This window comes from Grammomys surdaster, unplaced genomic scaffold, assembly GCF_004785775.1.
Source record: "Grammomys surdaster isolate TR1022 unplaced genomic scaffold, NIH_TR_1.0 167, whole genome shotgun sequence".
Classification (NCBI taxonomy): domain Eukaryota; kingdom Metazoa; phylum Chordata; class Mammalia; order Rodentia; family Muridae; genus Grammomys; species Grammomys surdaster.
Window position 1 is genome coordinate 7,484,231 of NW_021604615.1, and position 23,482 is coordinate 7,507,712.

At 51.2% G+C, this 23,482-nt stretch overlaps 1 protein-coding gene across 5 annotated transcripts in view; it reads left to right on the forward strand.

Annotated features, from left to right (window-relative positions):
* The window catches only part of Atp11a (ATPase phospholipid transporting 11A), a 106,155-nt gene that overhangs the window by 25,825 nt on the left and 56,848 nt on the right, over positions 1 to 23,482 (forward strand). For all 5 annotated transcript variants that reach the window (XM_028766290.1, XM_028766295.1, XM_028766291.1 and 2 more), the window contains exon 2: positions 22,765 to 22,887. In XM_028766290.1, coding sequence (XP_028622123.1) covers positions 22,765 to 22,887 — 123 coding nt within the window. The remainder of the gene's footprint in view (positions 1 to 22,764; positions 22,888 to 23,482) is intronic.

Consider the following 23,482-nt stretch of genomic DNA (forward strand, 5'->3'; position numbering starts at 1 on the left):
TCCACAGTCATGAGTGATGCTGACAACCATACAGCACTCTCCACAGTCGTGAGGAGTAACCGACTACAGTGTCAAACACTCTCTGTTCCCTGTGTGCCACTGACATTGGCTGGGTTGATGTCACTTCACTATTTGTTATTTAAAGGTTGTATGTTGCTATTTTCCTCACACAGAAATGTAAGTTTACAGATAATTACTATAAAATTATTATTTCACTTGAATAATAGTAAACAAAAGTCCTTTGCTGTGAATCTTTCCTGAGGTGTTTTGGTGATGGTTAGTACCCTAGAAGGGACCAGGGCTCCCACATAGATGTCACAAGAGAAGGAATGACTGAGCTCTCCTGACACAGGGAATTCCCCAAGTAAGGCGCACAGACCCTGTGGTGACTACACAGTCTGCCTAGCTCCCGCCTCTGTACACTGCAGCATGATCTCCCAGCTCCATAAAGCAGGCAAGGTATACCACTGATGTCCAGTTCCTCCCTGGCACAGGCAGGCAGACCCCACCCACTTCCTGTTGGTCTAGGGTAGGCAGGCTCTGAGCTCAGTCCTTCTTAGCCTGTTCTCTCTGTGTCCTCCCTGTTCAGGCCTGGCATGCTCCTTCCCGCTCTGCCTCTGCAGTGTCCTGGGCCTGCCCTCAAGGCAGTTAGGAAGGCAAAAGTCTGCCTCTCTTCGTGGACCCCAGTGTGGGCAGCTGCTCAAGGACTGTCAGTGCTCTGGGCTGATGCCATCCTTGTTCCCTTACCCACTCTGGGCGGCCAGGCCTACTGTGCTCTGGGCTAGAATGGGGGAGGGAAGCCAGCTGAGGTACAGGTGGGTGCAGGCAGGATGTTGGTCCATAAGTGAGTGCTCAGGCAGAGAACACACACACGCATGCTCGCGCACACACACACACACACACATACACACACAGACACACACACACACACGGGAGAAGTTTTGGAGAACTGGTTCAGTTTAATGGAGGAGAAAAGAGCTATTTATGTCCCTGGGGAGGTGGCCAGGGTCTTTAGGGCAAGGTTTGTGTGGCCGTGTACTGTTGGCCAGGCCAGGGGTGTTGGAAAATGCTTCATTTGCATATTTGGGAGCTATAGCATCTGGAGAAGGGGTTGCCTTGTAAGATCAGATAAAGTGTGAAGCCTGATAGCTGTCAGGTAATGCATACTTCCTAGGGTTGATGGTGGGACAGCTAACTTTATGGTGCCAGTTTGGAGAGGGGAGGGAGCCAACATCCTGTCACCCTCATCTGAGGTATCCAGGGTTGAAGCTGTCCTCAACCCTTCCTCCAAAATGCTGTGCCAATCTAGTCCCACAGGCTGATGTCCTCCAGGACATGGTGTGCTGTTAGGAACATCCTGTCTACCTGATGCCCTTCCCATCAGTGGGCACAGCTCAAGCCTGCAGGTGCTGCCTGCTCCCCACACTTCCGCACCCCTCCTGCCCATTGCTGCCCCCACACCACTTGCACATTCACACCTTGCCCTGCCGAGCCAGGGTGGTAGCCTTCACTCTCCCCTCGGCACCATCTGTGCACACAGTCAGGGCATGGAGGTGTTGCTTGGAGACCCACTGCTCCCTCTCCTACAGCACACAGCATCTGCTGGATGGTGAGCTTCTCCCTGGGTTGGTTTCACGGTTAGCTTCTTGTCCACTCTACAGCAGACATAGGGGTTTCCTGTCTTCTCTCACTGGCCCAGCATCTTTCTTAGGCTATGGCAGTAGGCCAATATGGTTGTTGGTTTCCTGCCAGCACCTTGCCTGGCTCCTGGCCCCTCCCTCCTCTGCCTTCTCAGGTTTAGCTCGCTGCCAGAAGGCTCTGCTGCTGGCACATGTACCTCCTTTATACTTTCCCTCCCTTCCCATGGACCATCCCCTGTGTGGAACTGAGTGTGTCCTTCATCCACAGGACAGAGAAGAGCAGGGCCTGGGCTTCACAGGTACGCCCGGCCTGCTGCATGACATCACTCCATTGGGAAGGCTCACTGTCATTAAAGCTTCACACTCACGCACTGGAGGATGTTCCAGAGTAGGCTGGGGCTGGACACCTTGACCTTCGTGTTGCTGGAAGCACAGGGTCCTTGTTGCAGACTTCTCAGGATTGCCAGCACACAGAGTGCTCGGTGAACGGCTGGTCAGATACACAGGTGCTCATGGCTGTGAAGACCCACCTGACCAGTCCCCTGAGGGAGCACAGCTGCGTCACCCCAATGACTGTGGCCCGTGCCACCCAGGCACTTCTGCTCTTTCAGAGGCCTGTGGTACTTCTGTGGCTCCTGTCCAGTCAGAGTCTGGGCTCCGTGTTGAGACCATAGCATCCCATCCCACCCCTCCCATGTGATGCCATGGCCAGGTTCTTTTTTATTTTTTAAGAAAGCTTTTGTACTATTTTTGACTTCTAGTTTGAAAGCCTTTCACTCCTAAAGAGCTATTCCTTAGATTAACAGTGTACTCATGAAATGTACCTAGTACTAACCAAAGAGTTACTGAATATTTGCGGGGAATTGCAATGTTTTTATTAAAAGCCCTCGAGATAAAAATAGGCAAAGGAGATAACAAAATCAGAAGGAGACTCAAGCATGCTACTTGACACAGTGGAGGGGCAGGGAGCTTGGTGTTGGGGAGGGTGGGCACTGTGTTGGAGAGCAAAAAGGAACTCACTCTGTATGCCAGGTTGGCCTTGAACTCATGATGATCCTCCTGCCCCAGCTTTCCCAGTGCTGGTACACAGGTTTATGCAACAAGGCCTTGCCCGGGGTCTTTAAGACCATCTGCCTGTTCTTGGCTGCAAGTCGTCAGGAAATGTGACTATGGCCCCTTTCCAAGAGCCTACTGATTGTGCCATACAGTGGGCTCCTTTGGGAGCCTCTGGGTAGTAGACTTGTGGTCATGAACCTGACAGTCTTCTGAGTTTTATGAAAGAGCCTTGTCACTAGGATGTGGTAGGAAAACATGTAAACAATCACTACATGAAGTCCACATGCTTATTGGAGTAAAGACATCACCAGCCATTGAAGGAGTGTGCACAGACCCTCCACTGGCGTGTGTCTGAGCTTTCCTGGAGCCATTTGCCTGCATGTGCAAGTATCACCTATGACTTAGGACTCAGTCTCCACTCCCAGGCTGAAGCTTTGTGTTGCACGGTGGCCAGCTGCAGCTGCCCCATTACTGTATCCCACTGACGACTAGAGACTAGAAGGAAGTGGTCTGGGGCTGTTCCCAGCCCAATGACAGAAGAGCGGGGAAGAGTGGGGGTTTCCAGAGGGTGGAAAGACTTCCCCAAACTAGTAGTGATTGAGCACTGGCTTCTCTGAGACTCCTCCTACTAGTCATCGGATGGAGTGACAGGTGAGGACAGTTATCTCATGGTAGCCCAGTCCTCTCATGATGCCTTCAAAAGAAAAGTGAAAATTTATAATTTACTAATGGCCAGTCTTAGCAGCAGCTCATTAAGCAGTTTGCTGGCCTAGTTCATTACATGTTAATTGTGTGCTTCAAAAAAATAACACATTTTATTTTATTAAGAAATATTGTAAGCTGGAGAGACAGCTTGGTTGTTGCTGAGGACGTGGAATCAGTTCCCAGCACCCACATGGCATGTGGGGCACAACCATCTCTAATTCTGATTCCAGGGGATCCAATGCTCACTTCTGGGCTCCTTGGGTACCAGACATGCATATAGTGTACCTACTTATAAAATAAGTCTAAAACATAAAATATAAAATAAAATATAAAAGTTAAAAGTGTTTTTTATGTTTGTGTTAGTGAGGGCGTGTATACTTGTGGGCACACATCCACAATGTGTGTGTGGAAGTCAGAGCTTGGCCTCTCTTTCCTCCATGTGGGTCTTGGGAAATGAACTCAGGCTGCCAGGCTTCGTAGCAGGTATTTTTACCTGCTGAGCCGTCTTACCACATAAGAACCACATTTTAAAGCTTAGTGTTGTGTGGATTTATTCCACAACAGGCGCGCACCTGCTGCCTGGGAAGTCGCGTACTGAGTGCCTGGTGCTGATGTGGATGGAGATGCACAGTTAGGGCCGAACGTTTGAAATGTTGGAAATCATAAAAGTGGGTGCAGGGAGTAACACAGGACAAAGCAGCTGTATGTCCCCTGTGTTCTGCACACGTGACAGATGCAGGCCCTGTCACTTTGAGAATACACAAGGTACAGAGCACCCAGTGTGCTTCACTGGCCTTTGTTTCTGAGTGCAGGCCCTCCTCGTCCTGAGCTTCTCCGTGTGCCGCCCTAGTGAGCTGCACGGGCATTTGTGAAGAGGTGTGTTCAGATCAAAACCAGGCTCTTCTACTTTAGTTTGATGCTTTCCATCTTGAGCTGGATTTTCCAAAACCCCAAAAAGAGAATTGATCTGAATCGGGAAACGTCTCAGGTTCCCTTTCAAAGCTGGACCACCACTCTCTGCCTGTTGCCTCGAGAGCACTCCTCCACATGACAGCACCCGAGAGAACCGTCCTAACAAGGAGTGGCTTTGATCTCAGAAGCTTCTGCCCTCAGTTGCTTGGCCCTGTTTTTTGGGCCTTTTTTACAGACATGTCATTGTGCTGAACACATAGCCAGCTGCCAGATGTCCAGTAGTCTTAAGTCCATCATGAAAGTTAAATTACACAGATGACTAATTGAGAGAGGTATGTTAAGAGCAAAGGTAATAAAGGCTTCCTGACCCTGTCACTAGCCTCTGTTGTGACTTCTGCTTTGGGAGATGCCCTCTGAGCCCTGTGGTTTGTAACACATGCATTCATGTCCATGTGTCATGTGTCTACCAGAACCTGGTGTGACACTTTCGGCATTGCCAGGGCAGTGTTTCCAGAAGCAAGCACCATGGTGCCCACCAGGTTCTGGCTGGAGCTGAACAAGTGTGGCCCGTGTTGCTTGGCTTTCATTCAGTTCCAGCGTTTTCACCTGACGTACTTGAAATACAGTGAATACATTGCACGCATTCCTAGTGAGCCTGCTGACTCCTCTCACTGGCCGCAAGAAAGCTGCTCCATAATGGCTCCCGGCAGTGCCCACTGTCGCCTCTCCCGTCAGCGTCTGTGAGGTGAAGCGTGTAGGCTGAGTGAAGGAGCATCTTATGTAAGGGATGTGAGCACAGTGGGGTTTGGTACCTTGGGACACTGGGCACAGAGAGGCTCCTCACATCCCTGACACATCTCACAAGCACACAGATTCAGATGCAGCAGTTGGAGAGGAAATTGGCCCTAAAATTTTAGTTTTATAGATTACATTTCAAACTAGTGTAAAAATTTATAAAACACTGAGGTGTCTCTGAGGTTGGCCAGCCCAGTGAGCAAATGCTGCCAAGTGCTTCCTCTGTGAAGATGGCAAAGGTGCCCAGGCATAGGGAATTCTACCGTGTTCGTTTCCTTCCTAAGACAGACACAAGACTTTGTTCTGGAAGGAGGCTGGCTCAGACATGCTCACATGTGACGTTCCACAGGAGAGCCCAGAGGGAGGCCCAGTGCTGGGGGATGGGGTAGAACAGACGTATGTCACAGAGGCAGGAGACCCACATTCTTGCTCTCTCAGGGAGAGAGGAAGCCTGGACAGAGGCTGGCTGTCTTGGACAAGTGCCTGCTTCTGTCTCCCCTCAGAGGCTGTGACAGGACTCGGAAGTGCTGGCTACCTCAGCTCCCTCCTGGGCTGAGTGTTCAGAGGTGTCACAGGGTTCCAAAGGACATGCTGAGAGATGCAGGGAATCAGAAACCGGAGTGGCATCTCCATTCCTACTCCATGTTATGCCCTCCACTCAGCATGTCCGTGGGCTCGGCTTCCCAGGTCCATGGGTCGGTTGGTTGTTTTAAAGACACTGGCAGTTGTGTACTGGTTGCCCTTGCCTGATTTGGGAGTATTTTCTTCTCCCATAAACAGTCAGTCTCTGCCTCATCTTCCTTCAGCTCCTGGTAACCTCTGATTTGCCCTTTGCCTCTGTGGATTTGTCTGTTCTGGACTTAGAAATAACTAGAGTGGTTCGGCAGATGTTTTTGTTGGTTTTGGATGGTTTCAGTCAGCACAGTGTCTGCAGGATGCATGCACCGGCCTCATCCCTCTGTATGGCTGAGTGGTGCCCTGTTGTGGAAATACACGGGGTTATGTACTCATCCCTCTGTATGGCTGAGTGGTGCCCTGTTGTGGGAATACACGGGGTTATGTGCTCATGAGTCTGTAAGTGTTTACAGTGTTCTGCTTTCTGCCGTTGTTCTGAATGAAGAGTTCAGCAGTGAGCATTCATGTTTGCTTCTTTGGAGACACCCCGTGGATAACTGTTTTCCAAACTGCACCATTTCCATGCCTTTTTTGAAGAGTAAAGAGCAAGCCTTCATTATCTCTTTATTCTTCAAACATTTAAAATACATATTGTTCTTCATGGCCATGTCCATGGCTGTGAGGTGTGGAGTCCTTTTCCAGCACTACACTCAGACGTCTGTGCAAGGAGTCACACCCTGCAGCACCACTCTACCCCACCCCAGCACACCCCCATGACACGTAGCACCCCAAAACCAATCCACTCCTGAAGTACCCACACACAGCACCACCACCCCTGCAGTGCCCCAACCCTGCAGTGCCTCCCACCACTGCAGTGCCTCACAAACCTGCAGTGCACCACCCCTGCAGCGCCCCACCCCCTGCAGCACCCCCCCCCCCCCGCAGTGCCCCACCCCTGCAGCACCCCCACCCCTGCAATGCCTCCCACCCTTGCAGTGCCCCACCCCTGCAGTGCCTCCCACCCCTGCAGTGCCTCCCACCCTTGCAGTGTCCCACCCCTGTAGCGCCCCCACCCCTGCAGTGCCTCCCACCCTGCAGTGCCCCACACCTGCAGTGCCATCTAGTTCCTTAGGTACAGTCATTTAAACTTGAATCTATCTTGCTCCAAGGCAGAGATTTTGCAGCTGGCAGCAACTCTGCCCCGTCCCTCCTATCCCCAAGACACCTGACCTTGATCTGGAGACGTTGTTGTCACTGTGGGGAAGTCAACACCCATGGAGGGCAGTTGTACACTGTTGTTGGTGCTGCCTAATGATTCTGAGCCCAGGAACGCTGTTGTGAGCCTCTGCCCAACTCCAGGGGACACCTATGTGTAATCCTAGCATGACCCTCCCTGCACAGGCAAAGCAGTGGGATGATTCCTGCCTTTCCCCTGTGCTGAGAGTTCATTGAAATCGGAAGTGAAGTCTCCACCATCTTTAGAAGCTCTGCAATTTACTTTTATTTAAGGGAAAATGGAGACAGACTCTTTCATTTGTTCTGTTAGAGGTGTTTCCTGATCATCTGCAAGGTCTGCAGTAGTTTTTCTAAGTTTTTCCTTGTGGTTTTGTTTTTGTTTTTTAATTAAACAGATTTGTTTTTTCCAACCAGACAAAAGGAAGTCAGTTCTGAAATGAGGTCTAATTATGCAGCACCGTGTTAATTTAACAAGCTCTTCTTGGAGGTACTCAGGCCAGGGGAGCAGTAAGAGGGGATTTCAGCCCTGCTCAGCAGGAAGAAGGTAGACATGTGTCCAAGTGCTGTCAGCACAGCCTGGGGGTCAATGTCTTAGGGTCTACCTCTGAACACGCCTGGCTGAAGGATTCTGTCTCCACTCAAGCCTGGCCGGTTGTCTAGGCAGCTCGTGTGGAGCTGGACGCTGTCCCCTGCTGAGTCTGGAGCCCCCAACGGCCTTTGCTCAGATCTGGTTCGGAGTCAACACCACCAATATATTATTGCTTTGACTGTAGTCTGATAAAATTCTAGCTGAGGTTTGAAATATGGTGGCCTGCGAAAAACGAGAGGCAGTTTTCCCAGAATTAACTTGAATTTGTTCATTCTACAGGGTGGGACTCGGAACAGCTTGTCTGTGCCCAGTGGATGTGGCCACAGCTGGGTTCTGTGGCCTGCTCTAGAACTAATCTTCTAAAGCCATGCAACACAGGGAGCTCAGCAGCCTAGGTGACTCCGACAGCTTGATCTTCAGCCCCTGTGAGTGGCTGCAGGTCCTAGGGTAACCTTCCACCATGTTCTGTGTAGAAGCCTGCCTTTTCATGTCTTGCTGTCTAAGACCTTGGAAGAAAATAGAGAGTCTGGCAGATAGGATCCTGTCACGGATACTTTCCTGTGATTGAGAAAACTTTTCTCTTCCAGCTTGGTTCTGAGAGTCGTATCTCTTGGTCTAGTCACACTAGAGGTCCAGCCTTTTGATCTGGTCACACAAGAGGTGTCTCTGACCCTTGCAGCTCTAATTAAGGATCCAGATCCTAGCCTCCTTTTCAGTAGGTCACTTCAGCTTACCACATGGTTCCTCCATTGATAAGCTCAGGTATGGGATAGTCAGCTGGCCAGACAACCACTAAATCTATATCCTCTGGGAACGAGAAATTGATCATTCTCCCTTTAAAACAATGAAGGTATCAGAAGTGTTTTCTGAAACCTTGGTAATTCCAAGTCATGAAGTGTGAAACTTCTGATGAGGCACCAGACACTAAGTGTTGTCCTTACTGCAGAGCCTGGCTTCTGGTAAGCTATGAAGACCCTTCTCCCCCACCCCAGCCCCCAACCCCAGGAGACAAGGGAAACCAAACAGAAAGCGAGGGCAAGAAGAGGCTTCCATTGGGAAAGTGCCTGCCGTACAGGAGAGAGGGCCCGAGAGCGCCACATGACAGGCCGAGCTGCAGTGTGCCTGTACCCCCAGTGCTGCGGAGGCCTGAGGCATGCTGGCCAGCCAGGGTAGCCGAATAGGCAAGCTCCCTAGGTTCAGAGAGACTGTCTCAAAAAATATATACTGGGCCTCCACATGCATCCACACATGTGTATACATGTGAACATGTGTGCACAAAATGTGATTGAATGGTAGGAAGCCCACATTAGTAAGAACTAGTTAGACAAGCCAGTAAGCCAAAGAGCCAGACAGGATGACAGTGAGGCTTGCCATCTGGGTCAGAGGGTAAAGGTGGCAAGTGTCATGTGAGTGCGGGAGCCAGGCCTTCTGGCCCTGCGTGGGGGCATGTAAGGAATAGCTTTCCCTGTCACTTACTGTGCCTAAGGTTACAAGCCTGGGTCTGTTAGCTAGTGAAGCCTAGAGCCCTCTCAACATAGCGCTGTTTGCAAGTGGGGAAGGAGAGAAAACACGATAGGTCTATTAGGGTTGTGTAAACAAATCATCTGTTGCTGCTATGCAGTATTGGACTCCGCTTGAAAGGAATGGCCCTGTGTGTTTATCAGTGCAGATAAGCTGTTATCTCCTTTCTGTTGATATAAATGTAATACTTGTTGACAGCATCTAGTATGCACAGATAGTGCCTGGTGAGGCCACATGGGTGAACTGGAGTGTAGACACATTCCAGCCTGGCTGTAGACAGACAGATGTAACAGCATGGTGTGGCACACTCAGACTACAGGATGGCCGAGCTTTGCGGACCAGGGTGAGAGTAGAAACAGGGACCATGGGACAGCAGCTTCATTTGCTGTGTTGTAATTTTTTTTAAAGATTATTTTATATATGTGAGTACACTGTCACTGTCTTCAGACACACCAGAAGAGGGCATTGGATCCCATTACAGATGGTAGTAAGCCTCCATGTCTTTGCTGGGAATTGAACTCTGGACCTCTGGAAGAGCAGTCGGTGCTCTTAACTGCTGAGCTCCAACCCTGTAATTTTTTTTAAATTTGCTTATATTTATTTCTTTATTATGTGTGTATGTGAGGTCAGAGGAAAGCTTGTAGGAGTTACTTCCTATCTACCATTTGGGAGATTGAACTCGGCTCTCAGGCTTGGCTGCAGCCACCTCACCCACTAAGCCATCTCACTGGTCCGTCTTGGTAGTTCTTAGAGTGCATAATCAAGGCAGCCGAGACATAGGCCTATAATCTGAGCTCTCGGAGACGGAGAAGAATTGTGGGTTTGAAGACAGCCGAGGCTGCATAATGAGACTCCTTTTCCAGCATCCTCTGACAGTACCCAAAACAAAACAAGACACCACATGGTGTCAGCATTTATGGCTCTGCCGGTGAGGAGGCGTGGGAGCTTGTCCCTTGGCGATTTTCCTCTTCTTCTTCTTCTTCTACTTCTCCTTCTCCTTCTCCTCCTCCTCCTCCTCCTCCTCCTCCTCCTCCTCCTCCTTCTCTAAGCCAGTATAATGTGTGACCTCAAACACTGGGTGCATGGGTAGCCTGAGCCTTTTCTTTTCGTATTTGACTGGGACACCCTGGCAGATGTAGCAATCTGTTTATCTTCATCTTCCTCATCTGTCCAGGTTTCTCCACTGAGTGCTCAGCCCCCTCTCCTAGGGGTCCTCTCTCTGTCTGTGTGTTGAAGTACACGACCTCCCAAGGCCCTAGATTAGACCACATGCAGTCAGCCAGTAGATGCTCTCTGACAGCCTGTTGCCTGGCATGGTTTGGCTTCTTGGGTGCAGATGCAGGACCTCTGGGGTGTTTTCCCACTATCCTGAGGCTGAGGTATGAGCATATGAGTTGAAGTATGGTGTCTGAGACTGGGTACTCTGCTCTGAGAGGCTATCCTCAGGGCAGCCACTGCTGGTCCTTCCCCAAGGCTGCTGTGTGACAATCCATGGGGCTGATCTGCCCTTTTTGGCAGGTGCCAGAGAGCCCACCTCCATCTACACAGAGGCTTCAGGCCTGTTGGAGGAACTATCCGACGTCTTGTGGATGTCATCACACTAGCCAGAAACAGCTAAAGTGGTCATTCTTGTCTTAGTTCATGTATCCTTGCTGGCAGTCCCCATCACTGTGGAACAGTGACCTCCAGCTTCAGCTGTGTTCAAGGGAATAGCTAGATGGAGCTATCACAAGCAGGTATGTGTTCACTGTGTTCCAGCAGAGTCTTCCTACAGGCTGATGCAGCTCGGACCCTGAGACCTGCAGCCTCCCTGGTGACAAGCTTTCTTCCTGTTTCCTGGGCTGGACTGGTTCTCCCTGAGGTTGACCAGACCAGAGTCTTGTTTGAAAGCTCTCACTTCCCTGTCCCTGCTCTGGTGCCTCTGCCATGTCCTCTGGAGCAGCAAGCATCCCTGCTGTGTGGGGAGGGGGGCTCCTGAGGGCAAGGCAGGAAGTGAGGACCACTCACCCCTGGGAGCCTCTTGGGGAAGCAACCATCAGTTTAGTCCATTTTAAACCCGTAGCAATCAGCTCTTGCCTCCCTTCTCCCTCCGTTCTCTTCTCCCTTCCTCCAGTTGTAGAGATATTGAACCTGTCTCACATATGCTAAGCAAATGCTCACTCTATCCTGAGCTGCATTCCCAGCCTGCTTTTTGTTCCTTCTCATTTGAGACAAAGTCTCATTATGTTGCCCAGGCTAGCCTTCAACTCACACAGTCCAACTTTTCATCCTCCTGCCTTTGAGACTCCTGAGGAGTTGAGGTGACAGGTGTCCATCACCAGGCCCAGCTAGGTATTGATAGAATAAAACAAAACATCTTAGAAAAATCTTGAGACTCTTTAACTTGGTTACTCAGGACAGAGGTCCCCTCAGTTCTAAGGAGGAGGCTGAGAAACAGAGGCCTGCCAGTCCCTTTAGGGACAGATGTTGAGCAAGGCTAAAAGTCCTCCCGGTTGGAGCAGCAGCTAAGTTCTGGGGACATTCTTGTTTCTGCTGAAATAACTGATGTGTCCCAAGTCCCCAGGCCTCTCCATCCCTACCTCCTCTATAGTGAAAGGCAGAATCTAATTCAAACACCCGAGTCTGATGGATTCCTGTGCAGAGGAGGCGAGCAGAGTGCTCCCAGGCTAGGAGCTGCCAGTGTGAACACTCCGCTCCATTATTAGAAATGGAGGAGAAAAATGCACCAGGGATGAGTTTGATATCGTGGGTACATTTTCTGCTTTACTTAAAACCCCTCTCAGCCATGTTTCAATACAGTAAACCAGTTGTATTTGCACAGGATTGCCTAGCATCCCCACAAAGACTGAAGCCTTAAACTATCCATGCTTGCCTGTTTCCGTGGAAACAGCCTCATAGCCCCAGCTGCCTTCCAAACTCTGCTGAGGTATATCGCCAGCCCTCATAGCTGTTTACCCTCTTCCCTGGCAGGAGGCCTGCAAGTTCTGAGGCCTCTGAGGACAGCTCACAGGGAGGGACTCCAGGTGACTCAACAGCCATTTTCTCAGCTCACTTGCCCCTTTCCTTCTGGGGTCCTGGAAGGAGAGATGGGGAGCACTAGTCAGCAGAGGCACCCAGCAGGGGCTGCTCCCTGTCTGCTTGTGGGTTACACTGAGAGCTAGGACAGCCCTGCCCTGGTATGGGAGCTCTGATGCTCAGGGTGCCTTGGGCATTATGGCAGTTGGCATTTGCATGGCAGAACTGCAACATTTGGCATCTCATGGTGTTGGGGACAGCTTATGTACCAAGAATCATCTGTGCTAGAGTTGTCCTGAGCCGGTAACCCAAGTCACACATAAAGCAGAAGTCCAATTCAGCCGGTTTTCGTGCACACTTATGCTCCCAGGGACACTGCAGTTCTGGTGTGGCTGTTGGATCTTGCTGAGTGTTACCAAGGCCTAGGAAGGACTCTTCTAGGGTGTGACATTGAGCCACTGTCCTCTGAATATGCCTAACAGCCTGGCAGCGGGGTATACCACCACCCATCCCAACATGTACATTAAACAATCTTCCCCCGGAAGGAGCCTGGCTTCCTGTTTCTGTCCGTCTGGGGCACATGGGAGATGTTGAAGACTGCCTGTGGCAAGGGTCCCCGGAGTGTTTGCATACAGTGCTCGCCTGCTGGATGTTTCCCTAGATGTCCACACGCCCATATTTCCAGCTCCTGTTTGTCCTTCAGATGAGGCAACTACTCCCCAGTGGCAGGTAACAGTGGCCTTGCTCTGTTTGGAAGCCACAGAGTTCATTCAGAGAAGGGGCTGGGGAGAGGCTGGTCACAGGTGATATGTGCAGAAGCCTGACAAAGCCACAGGGTCCGCTCATAGAGAGAGAGAGAAGCTGGTCTCACAGATGCCGCTGTGACAGGCGCCCCGGCCAGGAGACTGTCAGGACTTGAGGTCTAGAGCAAGAAGGTGTCTCAGACCACAGATGATTCTTGCTGTGTTGGTGCAGAGTGTACCCTAAAGAGCTCCTAGCACAGGCTAGGCTCTCCAGGTGCCACCCTCCACTGACCCATCCTCGACCACTGACAACCCTAACTGGACCAGCTGTGCCCTGGAGGCAGTGTCTTGCTGAAGAGTTGGCCTGATACCTGAGTGAGGGAGGCAGGCAAGGGATGGCTCATCTGTTGGGCGCAGCTTAGCCACGTGTTCTTGTGGTACTCTGGCTGACCTCCTCTACTCAGTGGCTCCAGCCTCCCCCATCTCCACTCTGCTCAGACAAGGACACCCTCAGCTGTGTTCCTTGTCCACTCTGGGCCTCCAGCGTGACAGTTGCTGGTTTCCGGTTGCAAGGTAACTTCATCATGCAGACTGATATCCTTTAACCTGTGAGGGAGGGAGGTGGGTGCATCTGAGGACCTGTGGCATCCGTTCTCTGGCCTTCTCTGTGAGGTAGGCCACCTGCTGTCTTCTCTCTCACCCACAGGCTATGGAGGAGGACAATAGTGAGGAGTAAGTGCCTCTAAGTGTCTGACATTGCCTTACAGTGGATGTGTAACAGTGTTCCCCACACTGTTCCATGTGGCTGTGCGGGCCTTAGGCCTATGTATCTTTGGCCTCCTAGGAGGACAGTCCCTCCAAGTTTTGTGGGTACCCTGATCAGGTAGCCTCATCTGAACTGGAGTAATCTGTCAGCAAAAACCTAGGTGGAGCTGGTGTCCAGGACCCTCTTTGGAAGAAAGAGGTCTGTCATTGCCTCGTCTGGTTTTGCACTAAGCAAATCTTGGCCCAGATGCCCCCTCCCCATCAGCAGAGACCAAGCAGAACTGAGCAGCAGAGGTTTCTGTGGAAACCATGGACACATTTGCCTCCCCATGGTCTCCTGCTTCTTAAGGGAGGAAGCTACTGAGTAGAAGAGGTCTGTGCATGGTGTGAGTGTTCCTGCCCTGTGTGTCTGACTTGTCTGCTCCTCCCCCTGGCCTGAACCCCACCTGGCAACAAGGTAGCCATGGAGCCATATAAGCTGGACCAACTCCAGGATGGTACCCCTCGGGGAGTGGGGCGCTTGGGAGAGTGAGCACCGGGTGCCTCTGATTCTCTTGAGCTCGAAAGCCCTGCACCACGCACGGCCTGTGGTCGTCCTGTTCAGAACTGCACCACGCACAGTCTACGGTTGTCCTGTTGAGAACTGCAGGCTCACTAGGTGGTGTCTTTTGCGCCATCCCCTTTCATCACCCTTCATGCGAGTCATGTGGCCTGCTCCTTGTTTGATTGGTATACCTCAGAGCGTGCGTGTGTGACCACGTCAAGATTAAGAAATAGTCCCGAGAAGGAAGAGGAAAGTGTGCTGGTGTTTCCTAAGTGAATTTCAAACACAGGGAGAGATGTTTAGCCATATTTTCATGGGAAACAAACATTTCATCATAGTTTCATGGAGTGTGAAGGCCGCTCATTCTGACTGAAGCATGCACTTGCCTCAGAGCAAATCCAATTGACCAGCTCACTCGGGTGCTGCCAGATTGTAGCTGCGAGAGCTTGGGGCCTGAGTGTAACCTTTCCTTTCCTAGTGCTGAGCTCAACAACTCAGGAGCAGTGGTTACCATGTTCATGAGCGTGCATGAAATGCCCCTGCCTCAGCTGAATTGTGGCTTTGAAAGCCCTTCTCTGACAGCACCGTAGCCCCAGGGCAGCACCTCAGGCATGAACATGGACTTTAGAGGTACACTATTGAGGTTTGTAGGCACTGGAGGGGGATTTCTCAAGTATGAGTGCCTTAGGAAGGTAGTGATAGGCACATCTGTCTTGTTACCCTGATGAGTACCTCCTGTCTCCTCAAAGGGAAAATGCTGGTATCCTGAGACCCTGTTGGCGGCTTTTGTGGGACCCTCATAACCAGCTCCCCACCCACCTACCAACCCAGGACAGCATGCCAAGGGAGAGGGATACTGTCTGAATCATTGCCACAACACATGTGGGCATGGCTATGCTGGCAACGTGCCTGAGGTCAGAGACTGGGCTGTATTTTTCCTTCAGTTTCTCTGTAATAAGGATACTCTGTGGAGGAGGGAGGGGACATCACACAGGCCTTTACCTCCTGGTTTCCCACTTCAGTGCACCGAACCTCACGTCTGATGTATGACGGCAGGTGAGACAGATGGATCAAAACACATACAGCGAGTGTCCTCTGAGAAATGAAGACATGTCGTCTGTGACCCTGTTAACACAGAGGCATGCATCAAGGGTGCCTTTTAGACACCCCGTGGGTGAATGTTTCAAAGGTGGGGATCCCATGGGGGAGATATGTAACTGCTTATCTTTTAGAGAGAGCCCAGAGAGTCCAGTTAGCCCACCACAGCCATGGTCTCCATGCAGGACCTTTGGAGCAGTAGACATCTTCCCTGTTGAGTGAGCTGTCAGCAGCCTTGCCTGCTGTTTGAGTGTTCTCACACTACAGTTACTGATACAGGAAATGAACTTTGACGTGACCTACTACTACTGCATCGTGCGATCAACATAAGGGACAGACACCAGGAACTTTGTATCCCTTGGTTCTCATGTGCAGATCACTGCCCGCTTGGCAGCCTGGTGTCTAACAGGTGGTGCCAAGTGCAGTCTCTCCCTGGGTGCTGCCTTTGCTTCCTGAGCTCTGGCTTCCCTGTCTGTTAGATACCACATCTGTCTCATCATGTAGGCTTGGAAAAGGATTTTAGATGTGTGTTTGCTTGACTAGTCTGTGGCTTCTGTACCAGAGTGTAGTTGTACCACCATTGGTCTCCCGTGCACCAGGCTGCATATGAGTATGAACTACCTGGGCCTAACTCAGTGACATGCTGCCTGAAGGAAGACATGTGGGTGGACCAGAACTGGGTGCCAGGATGCAGGGAGCTGGATCTGCAAAGGGACAAGGCTCCTTTGCAAAGCTGAGCCAGGACAGGGACCACTTTGTTGGTGTCCTTCAGACCTGAGCACATGGCCTGAGGTGGTCCTGGGCTATGCTAGGTCATCGCCACGCTGTGGAGGTTGATGGTGTTAGCCAGGTCTTGCTGATTAACCTTCTAGGTCTTTGCTCTCTATGCAGCACCTTCTATGCTCAGATCTGTGTTGCAGTTTTTCCTCCCAAGGCTTCTCCGAGTATGGATTATTTGCGGTTTCCTTTCCATCCTTCATATATTTTTATTCCAACCCTAAGATGTAGCTTTCCTCAGAGCTGCCTCAGGGCCAGAGATGGAGGCCACACGAACCTGCTTAGAGTTTCTGTCTGCTCAGCCTACTTGCAGCCCGAGGGGTGGCAGCCCTAGAAGCCGAGGCTCAGCACAGTGTGGTCTGTAAGGCGGAGTCTCAGCTTTGGATTCTCAGGGGTTTGTTGGTAATTGCTGAGCTGTCTGCAGCCGAACTGTGCTTTCTGAAGTCACTGTGTGTTGTCAGCCAGTGTGTATTTTCACTGAGCTGTTTTGTAATTACTGACTCAGCCTTGCCCGTGTCTTCATTAGATATATATTCAGTGTTTTGTAAATATGCCTGCAGTACAATTGGAAGGTATGTAATTTCAGTGTTTTTAAGCTTACATGTGTACCCACAATGCTCTGGTTTGAGTCTGGACATGTTTGCAGAGCTCTCGCACTCCTCCGTCTCTAGGAGGAACCGGTTGTGGGAGGTAGATACAGCGGCACTTGTTCTCATGCCTGGCCACTCAGGACAGGTTGGCTGTGGCTTTGGGAGATAAGGAGCTGGATGCCTCGTGTGGGCTCTTGGTCTCACACCTGACCAGGTTTGCTACTGTTAGAGCGGCATCGCCGGCAGCCCACACCCTGGGTCATTGCTCTGTGCTGACTGAGTCCTGTTGGCTGCATCCTTACTAAGGAAGATCTGAATGTAGCGTGTTGAATGGCACGTGGGCAGGTCTGTACGTGGGGACGTTGGTAACACTTCCTTCTACCTTCTCCTGTGTCCCTGGCTTTCCATCACCACCTGTACCTGGCAGGTATTGGATAGGCTCATGCTTCTGGCTACAAGCAAGGACACTGCCAGCACCAGTCTTCTAGGCCCCAATCCCTCTCTATTCTGAGGCCGGGAGGACAGAGGCCGCAGGGAGGACAGAGGCCGCAGGGCTGGAGGCCCAGGCTCTAGGGTAACAGAACTAGCGTTCATGTTGTCTACAGATAACCAGGCATCATGGCCTCCAGAGAATACCTCCTCCTTTGGTCAGTGTCAAACAAATCTCTCCTGGCCAGGGAGGGGAAAGTCCCGGGCTCAGGTCCGACGCCGAGGTCTAGTCCTCTAGCACCTTCCCCTGCTCACCCAGTGTGAAGCTGAGCAAAAGAAGGTTTGGGTTCATGAGTTTGGGGAGAGTGAGTGTTTGTGAGGCATAGTCATATGGACATACTGTTAGTAACATGCTTATTACAGGCATGTAGCCCAGAGACACTCATTCACATACATGGTTTAAACAGCTCCCAATTTCCTGACACTAGGCCTGCAGGTGCTGTCAACTTTCCGCAGTCGGCAATAGCAGGGACCCTGTCTTGGTTCAGTTAGCAGTGGTGGGTGCCCTGTTGTGGTTCTGTAGAGGCTGTGATTAAGCAGTCAGTGCTTTCTTAGCAGTCACTTGGGGCCAATGTGGGAAGCTGTGATGCACCCCAGGGCAGCCTATCCACTCCCTCCATCCTCACCAGCTTCCTACCCAAGGCTAGAGGGAAGCTGCAGCCATTTGTACATGCAGCAGTCAGGCCTTCCATCCATCCACCCACGTGTGTCAGTCTTAGGAGGTGCTTAGTTATCTTGGCCAAGTGCCATTCTCCTGGAGCTGTACTGTACTGTCACTTGAAAAACCATCCCCATCTCAGCATGCTTGCCATTCTGTGCAGTTCCTTCTGTCACCCCCTTTTAGCCCCTGACACTACCACTAGAGCCCCTAGGACCTCGGTGCCAGCTGCTGCTGCTTCTGCTGTGCAGGGTCAGGCGAGCCCAGAACAAGCCAAAGTCATTTGCGGCTACAATTTCTATTTTGATTCTGTGTCCAGGAAGATATGGCTTAGGCAATGAGTGTTTAATGGTTTTCAGATTGACTATTTTCTAAATCAGGTAGGCGGGCAGTCAGTTTACTTTTCTGATCTAAATGATTTTGTGTTTAGAAACCATGTTCGTGGCAGAGAAATGCCCCATGAGCCTTGTAACTAGCCAGAGGGAAAGTCAGTTCTGATGAGCATGGTGGGATGGATTTGGGGTCTCTGTTTCCTGCGTTTCCACAGTGCAGAGGGACAGAGAAGCAGAGGGACAGGCTTGTTGGGGTACCCCACCCTGAGGGTTCAGGGTCTTGAACAGGCTTGTTGGGTTCCCCCCTCACTGAGCACCTTGGACCTTGGCCACAAGCCTAGACCTGGAAAGGCTGGGAGGAGATTTCTGGGCCAGGCCACTGGGCCTCCTGAACGCTGCTGAATACTGCACTTGTGCTTACTGTACCTGAGAGAGTCCTGACCTCCTCCCCTATAGAAGGGAAAGATTTTCACAGGCACTGGCCTGGACTCTAGGAGACAGAGGGCACACTGGGGGGTCGTCATCCCAGAATATGACTGTGAGGGAACAGTCGTGGGCTGGACACTGCTCTGACCTAAGTGCATGCTGTGTTGGGGCTACTGGACAGGGGAGTTTTTTCCATTTATAGCCATAAGCAGACACCACAGCAGACTGCCATTGGATACCTATAAATTTAAGCATTGTCCTCAGGAGGAACTGCCTCTGTAAATCAATCAAGAATTGAGCTCAGTAACATGTTTGTCCTGTCGCCATGGTGTAATTTGGTTAGTGGGTTTGCTTGTTTCAGCTGAAATTCGAAGCTTCCATTAGGTGACTAACAATGGCCAGATGGACTTCCTGTGTATCATTTAAATCCCAGCCACCCCCACCCCACCCCACCCCACCCCACCCCACCCCACCCCACCCCTGCCCCTTTGCTAACTTCTCTAGCTAGACTGGGCAACTGGTGGCTGACTAGTGAAGACGGACTGTGGAGATACGGGCCTTGTGAATGTGTCAGTCTTTGGTTGAATTGTAGCTCCCGTGCATATGGTCCCTCCTGGGGCAGCAAGATTGTCAACTCCTGTGCTTTCGGAGCAGCTGTAAGGATCCTCGCTGTCCCTCCACCTACCCTCTAACTGCTGGCCTCCTTTCCTCTTTGCTTTGTATGATGAACAGGGTGCGGGCAGTCCCAGTGTTCTCCAGTGGAATGTTCTTAAGTGACTTTCACTGGACTGAGCATCTTCGACCTTCGACATGCCTTTACTTTTCATAACTGATGATGACTGGATCTCTCTCTCTCTCTCTCTCTCTCACACACACACACACACACACACACACACACACACACACACACACACACACATCAGTCTCTTCATACAGAAGCCCGAGGGTGGTCTCTGGGCTTGTGAGAGAGTAGACCCTGTGGTCAGCTGACTTCTCTAAGAGATGCCTTGAGATAGTGCTTATGTTGTGAGACGGAGATGACACAACCCCAGGCTATGAGCACAGTGCACACACACACACACACACACACACACAGCTGCCCTGTGGTCAGGGCACGGGGTGAATCTGGTGTGTGTCTATCAGAGGCCTGTGTGGTACCAAAGCCATCACTGTCCCTGGACAGCTGCCCTTTGTGGTCTGCAAGGTCTCCCTACAGATCACAGCCCTGGGAGTGAAGCGGAGGTCATCTTCCAGCCTGGACTTCCCTCCCAGAAGAGACAGACCTAGTAGGTGTTCCAGGGACTCCACACCCACTTTCAGGATGGCCGCTACTCATGATTGTTCTGGAGTGTAGAGAGGCTTGTGCGTAGAGCACCAGCCCTGTGCCTGTACGACCGGGGTCAAGGGGCCTCTTCAGTCCTGCTTGAGTGATACCCCTTGGTGCCGGGAATACTCAAGTTCCGAGTGACCTCGGGCTTGAGGCCAGAGGAAGAGAATGGGAAGTGCTGCTTTGCTCTCACACAGCAGGCCAAGTGAGGATGGGTGAGAAGTCGGCTTTCTATTATTCACCCCTCAAACAAAGCGAGCTGTGCGTCCCTTTTCTGTAGGAGCTCATTGAGATGGCGACTAGCTGTGGATTTGAGAGTTTCGCTTGTGTCTTTCTCTGAGCAGGGGTAGTTTGCTCAATCTGATGGAAACACAGTCTCCCGTCTTCTACAGACCCACTAGAAGGGATTTTCCATGATCTGTGTGGAGACTCCAGTCACCCGTGGATGAGCTGTCCCCTGAAAGCCAGCTCAACACCTGCCCAGACCACGGAGCCCTCTCAGAGAGCCTGCTGAGCGGATGCTCACCCTCTAGCAGCCCTGCCATTGGTCTTTGGTGTGTGGTCAGTCCACAGTTATCAGAGAAGCACATTGCAGCGCAGGTGGGAAGAGGATCCCAGAGACTTTGCGAGGGATGGAGTGTGGGCTGGGTCCAGCTAAAGCTGCGGAGTTCCATCAAGAGGGGGGCACAGGAGCATGATGGCATGTAACTGAGACTGGTAAGGGAGGTGACAAATTCTGTGTTTTTAAAAACCCCCTTCCAGTTTCTTTGAATGGTGGCAGGATGATGCCTTCCTGTTACAGTGGCCTTATCTTTGGTGTATTCTGGAACATTCCCTGTCCTCCTTGTGTGAGCTACACCAGTAGGGTCCTCTGTGCTTTACGAGAGTCACATGATGGAGGTTAGGGCACAGACAGTGGGTGTCTATCCTTGACCGTGCCCTTTAGGCACATTAGGTCTTCCATGTTTACATGCTCTTCTGCTTCCTCATCCGCTTCCCACAGTGAAGAGGCACCAATGACAAATGACTACCTGGGAAAATCTGTATTTTCATTTTTTAAAAACTTAATCTGGCACCAATATATCAAAGATGTTAATCTGGGTGGTTATTTCTGTACTCGAGAGTTCTGTGTTTGAGTTGTTTAATTTTTGTTTATTTGTTCATTTGTTCATTTGTTTGTTTGTTTTTCAAGACAGGGTTTCTCTGTGTAGCCCTGGGTGTCCTGGAACTCACCCTGTAGACCAGGCTGGCCTCAAACTCGGAAATCCACCTGCCTCCGCCTCCCAAGTGCTGGGATTAAAGGCATGCGCCACCACCGCCCAGCGAGTTGTTTCATAATCTTTCTCTCCCACAATCTTGAGTGGAGTGCAGACTGTCGCTAGGAACAGTGACGGTGGGCAAGTCTTGGCAGGGCCTCATCTCATTGCCTCTGCTGTACTGGGCAAAGGCAGTTAAGGCTGACCCAGTGACATCTGTTGGGTCCCTTCAGTAAGTGGACGCGCTCCCTAGGCAGCTGCAGGCAGCCTGTGGGTTCCCAGTGCTTACTCATTGGGCCCTGAAGTGCTGGCTGGTCTCTGTGGGCGCAGGCACTGCATCCACAGCCGCCGCCTCCTATTGCAGGGCTCTTGCCTGGTTCACAGTGATTTGTGTCAGTGTCTTCCTTCCACCTTGTCACCTCCCTGCCAACCTATTAGTCCCCTCTGTCTGTTCCCATGCTGCTCATGAGGAAGCCTGGATCCGTTTATCCATGGAAGTTCTGTCTGCCTCACTTGCCTCAGATTTATTGATCTGTTCTTTTTAGTACTTTATTAATTAGTCATGTGAACAAGGTCCTGTGGCTGGTCTAGACTTCAGTTGTTTCTAATAGGTATCCATTTTTTTCTGGTGGCCCCGAACCCCAACAGCAGTCTTGTACCTTCAAGGTACAAGACTACTAACACTCTTGCTGTGATCTGAGCCTCTGGTGGTCAGCCTGATTTGTCATCTTTCAGAGACAAATGCTTATGGGTTTTATTTTTAAAAATCTCAGGCAGTCAAATGATTCCTAGGAGCAGCTCTGACTCCTGGCCTTGGTCAGGAAGAGCAGGAATTAATATTTAACTGCCTGTGTTAGCACACTGAAAGCAGAGCCTGGCCTTCAGTATCTTGGCCCATGCTTCCCTGCGGTTAACCCTTCCCTGGAGAGCTCCCTACAGCTCAGCCCAGAGCCTTCCCCAGCCAGGAAGCGTGCATGTGCCTGGCTCCCAGGGATGTGGCTGCAGTGTGAGCTGTTCACTCAGACTGCTGTGCAAGCAAAGCTGGTTCCTACTGAGGAAAAGTACAGGCGCAGGCATGCACAGAGGCAGAACGGAATACCCACTACAGAGTCTATGCCATGCATGCATCTCATAGCATAGCATACTGGGGGACAACTGGGAAGGGCTTGATGACCCCAGCTAGCAGGTACCTGAGTACTAACGGACTAGAGAGAGCCGGGAAGGAAGTGGCTGGAGCAGGTGCACAGGTGCTGGGTTGCTCGGCCATACCTCTACTAGCCTGGAGCTCAAGAGTTTCCCAAGCAGCAAAGGTCACCCAGGAGTGAGGTGCGTTCCAGGCCCCCTAATCTTCTGGACCCAGCACCTGACCATGTATTTTGTGTCCTTTCTATAGTTTGAAATGCACAATCCCCCTGCCTCATGCTGTGTTTGCCTGGGGAATTGGCTACATAACTGAAGCCCTTCCTCCCCTGTAGGGCTAAGCCAGTCATGTCTGGCTGTGGTAGGGAACCTGGGAACCCCATGTGACCCTCATCAGAATGTCGTTGGGCACAGAGCAGGATGGGACTATGCCTCCGTATCAGCAGGATGGTCTCTGTTTCAGCCTGATAGCACTGCGGGGAAGATCGTCACTCCAGGCTTCAGGCACATGCTGACGGTACTCTTCTGTCCACAGTGTGCAGGAGAAGAGAACTGGGTGGACAGCCGGACCATCTACGTGGGACACAAGGAGCCCCCTCCGGGTGCAGAGGCCTACATTCCACAAAGATACCCCGACAATAGAATCGTCTCCTCCAAGGTAGCCTCACTGTCTGCTCTGAGCTGCTGCCTGAGAAAGGCTGTTGTGACTCCACTTGATTAGAGACCAGTGCTGTCCTAGTGTTTCTGTGGGATAGTCATGCACAGACATGTGGGCTGGATCCATTTTAAGTGAATAATGGTGGAAGCTTTGGGACCTGACAAACAGGAGAGTACCCAGTTCTTCTCAGTGTGTCCCATTGACTTGGGACAACATGTAGAATAGGTGGGACTTCTGTGAGCCATCCTCGTGCCAGCAACAAAGCCAGAGATTGGCACACCCATGGGAGACTGTATAAACTTGAAACTCGCATGCCAATGGGGAATCCGCTGTTCCGTGTGAACACAGAGAGGCCAGTGAACACCTCAGGTCAGTGTAAACACAGAGAAGCCATTGGTTCAATGTGAACACAGGCCAGAAGGAACCTTCTGCTCAGTGTGAACACAGATAGGCCAGTGAACACCCTCAGGTCAGTGTGAACACAAAGAAGCCATTGGTTCGGTGTGAACACAAAGACCAGCAGGCATACTCTGCTCAGTGTGAACACACAGTCCAGCAGGCATACTCTGCTCAGTGTGAACACACAGTCCAGCAG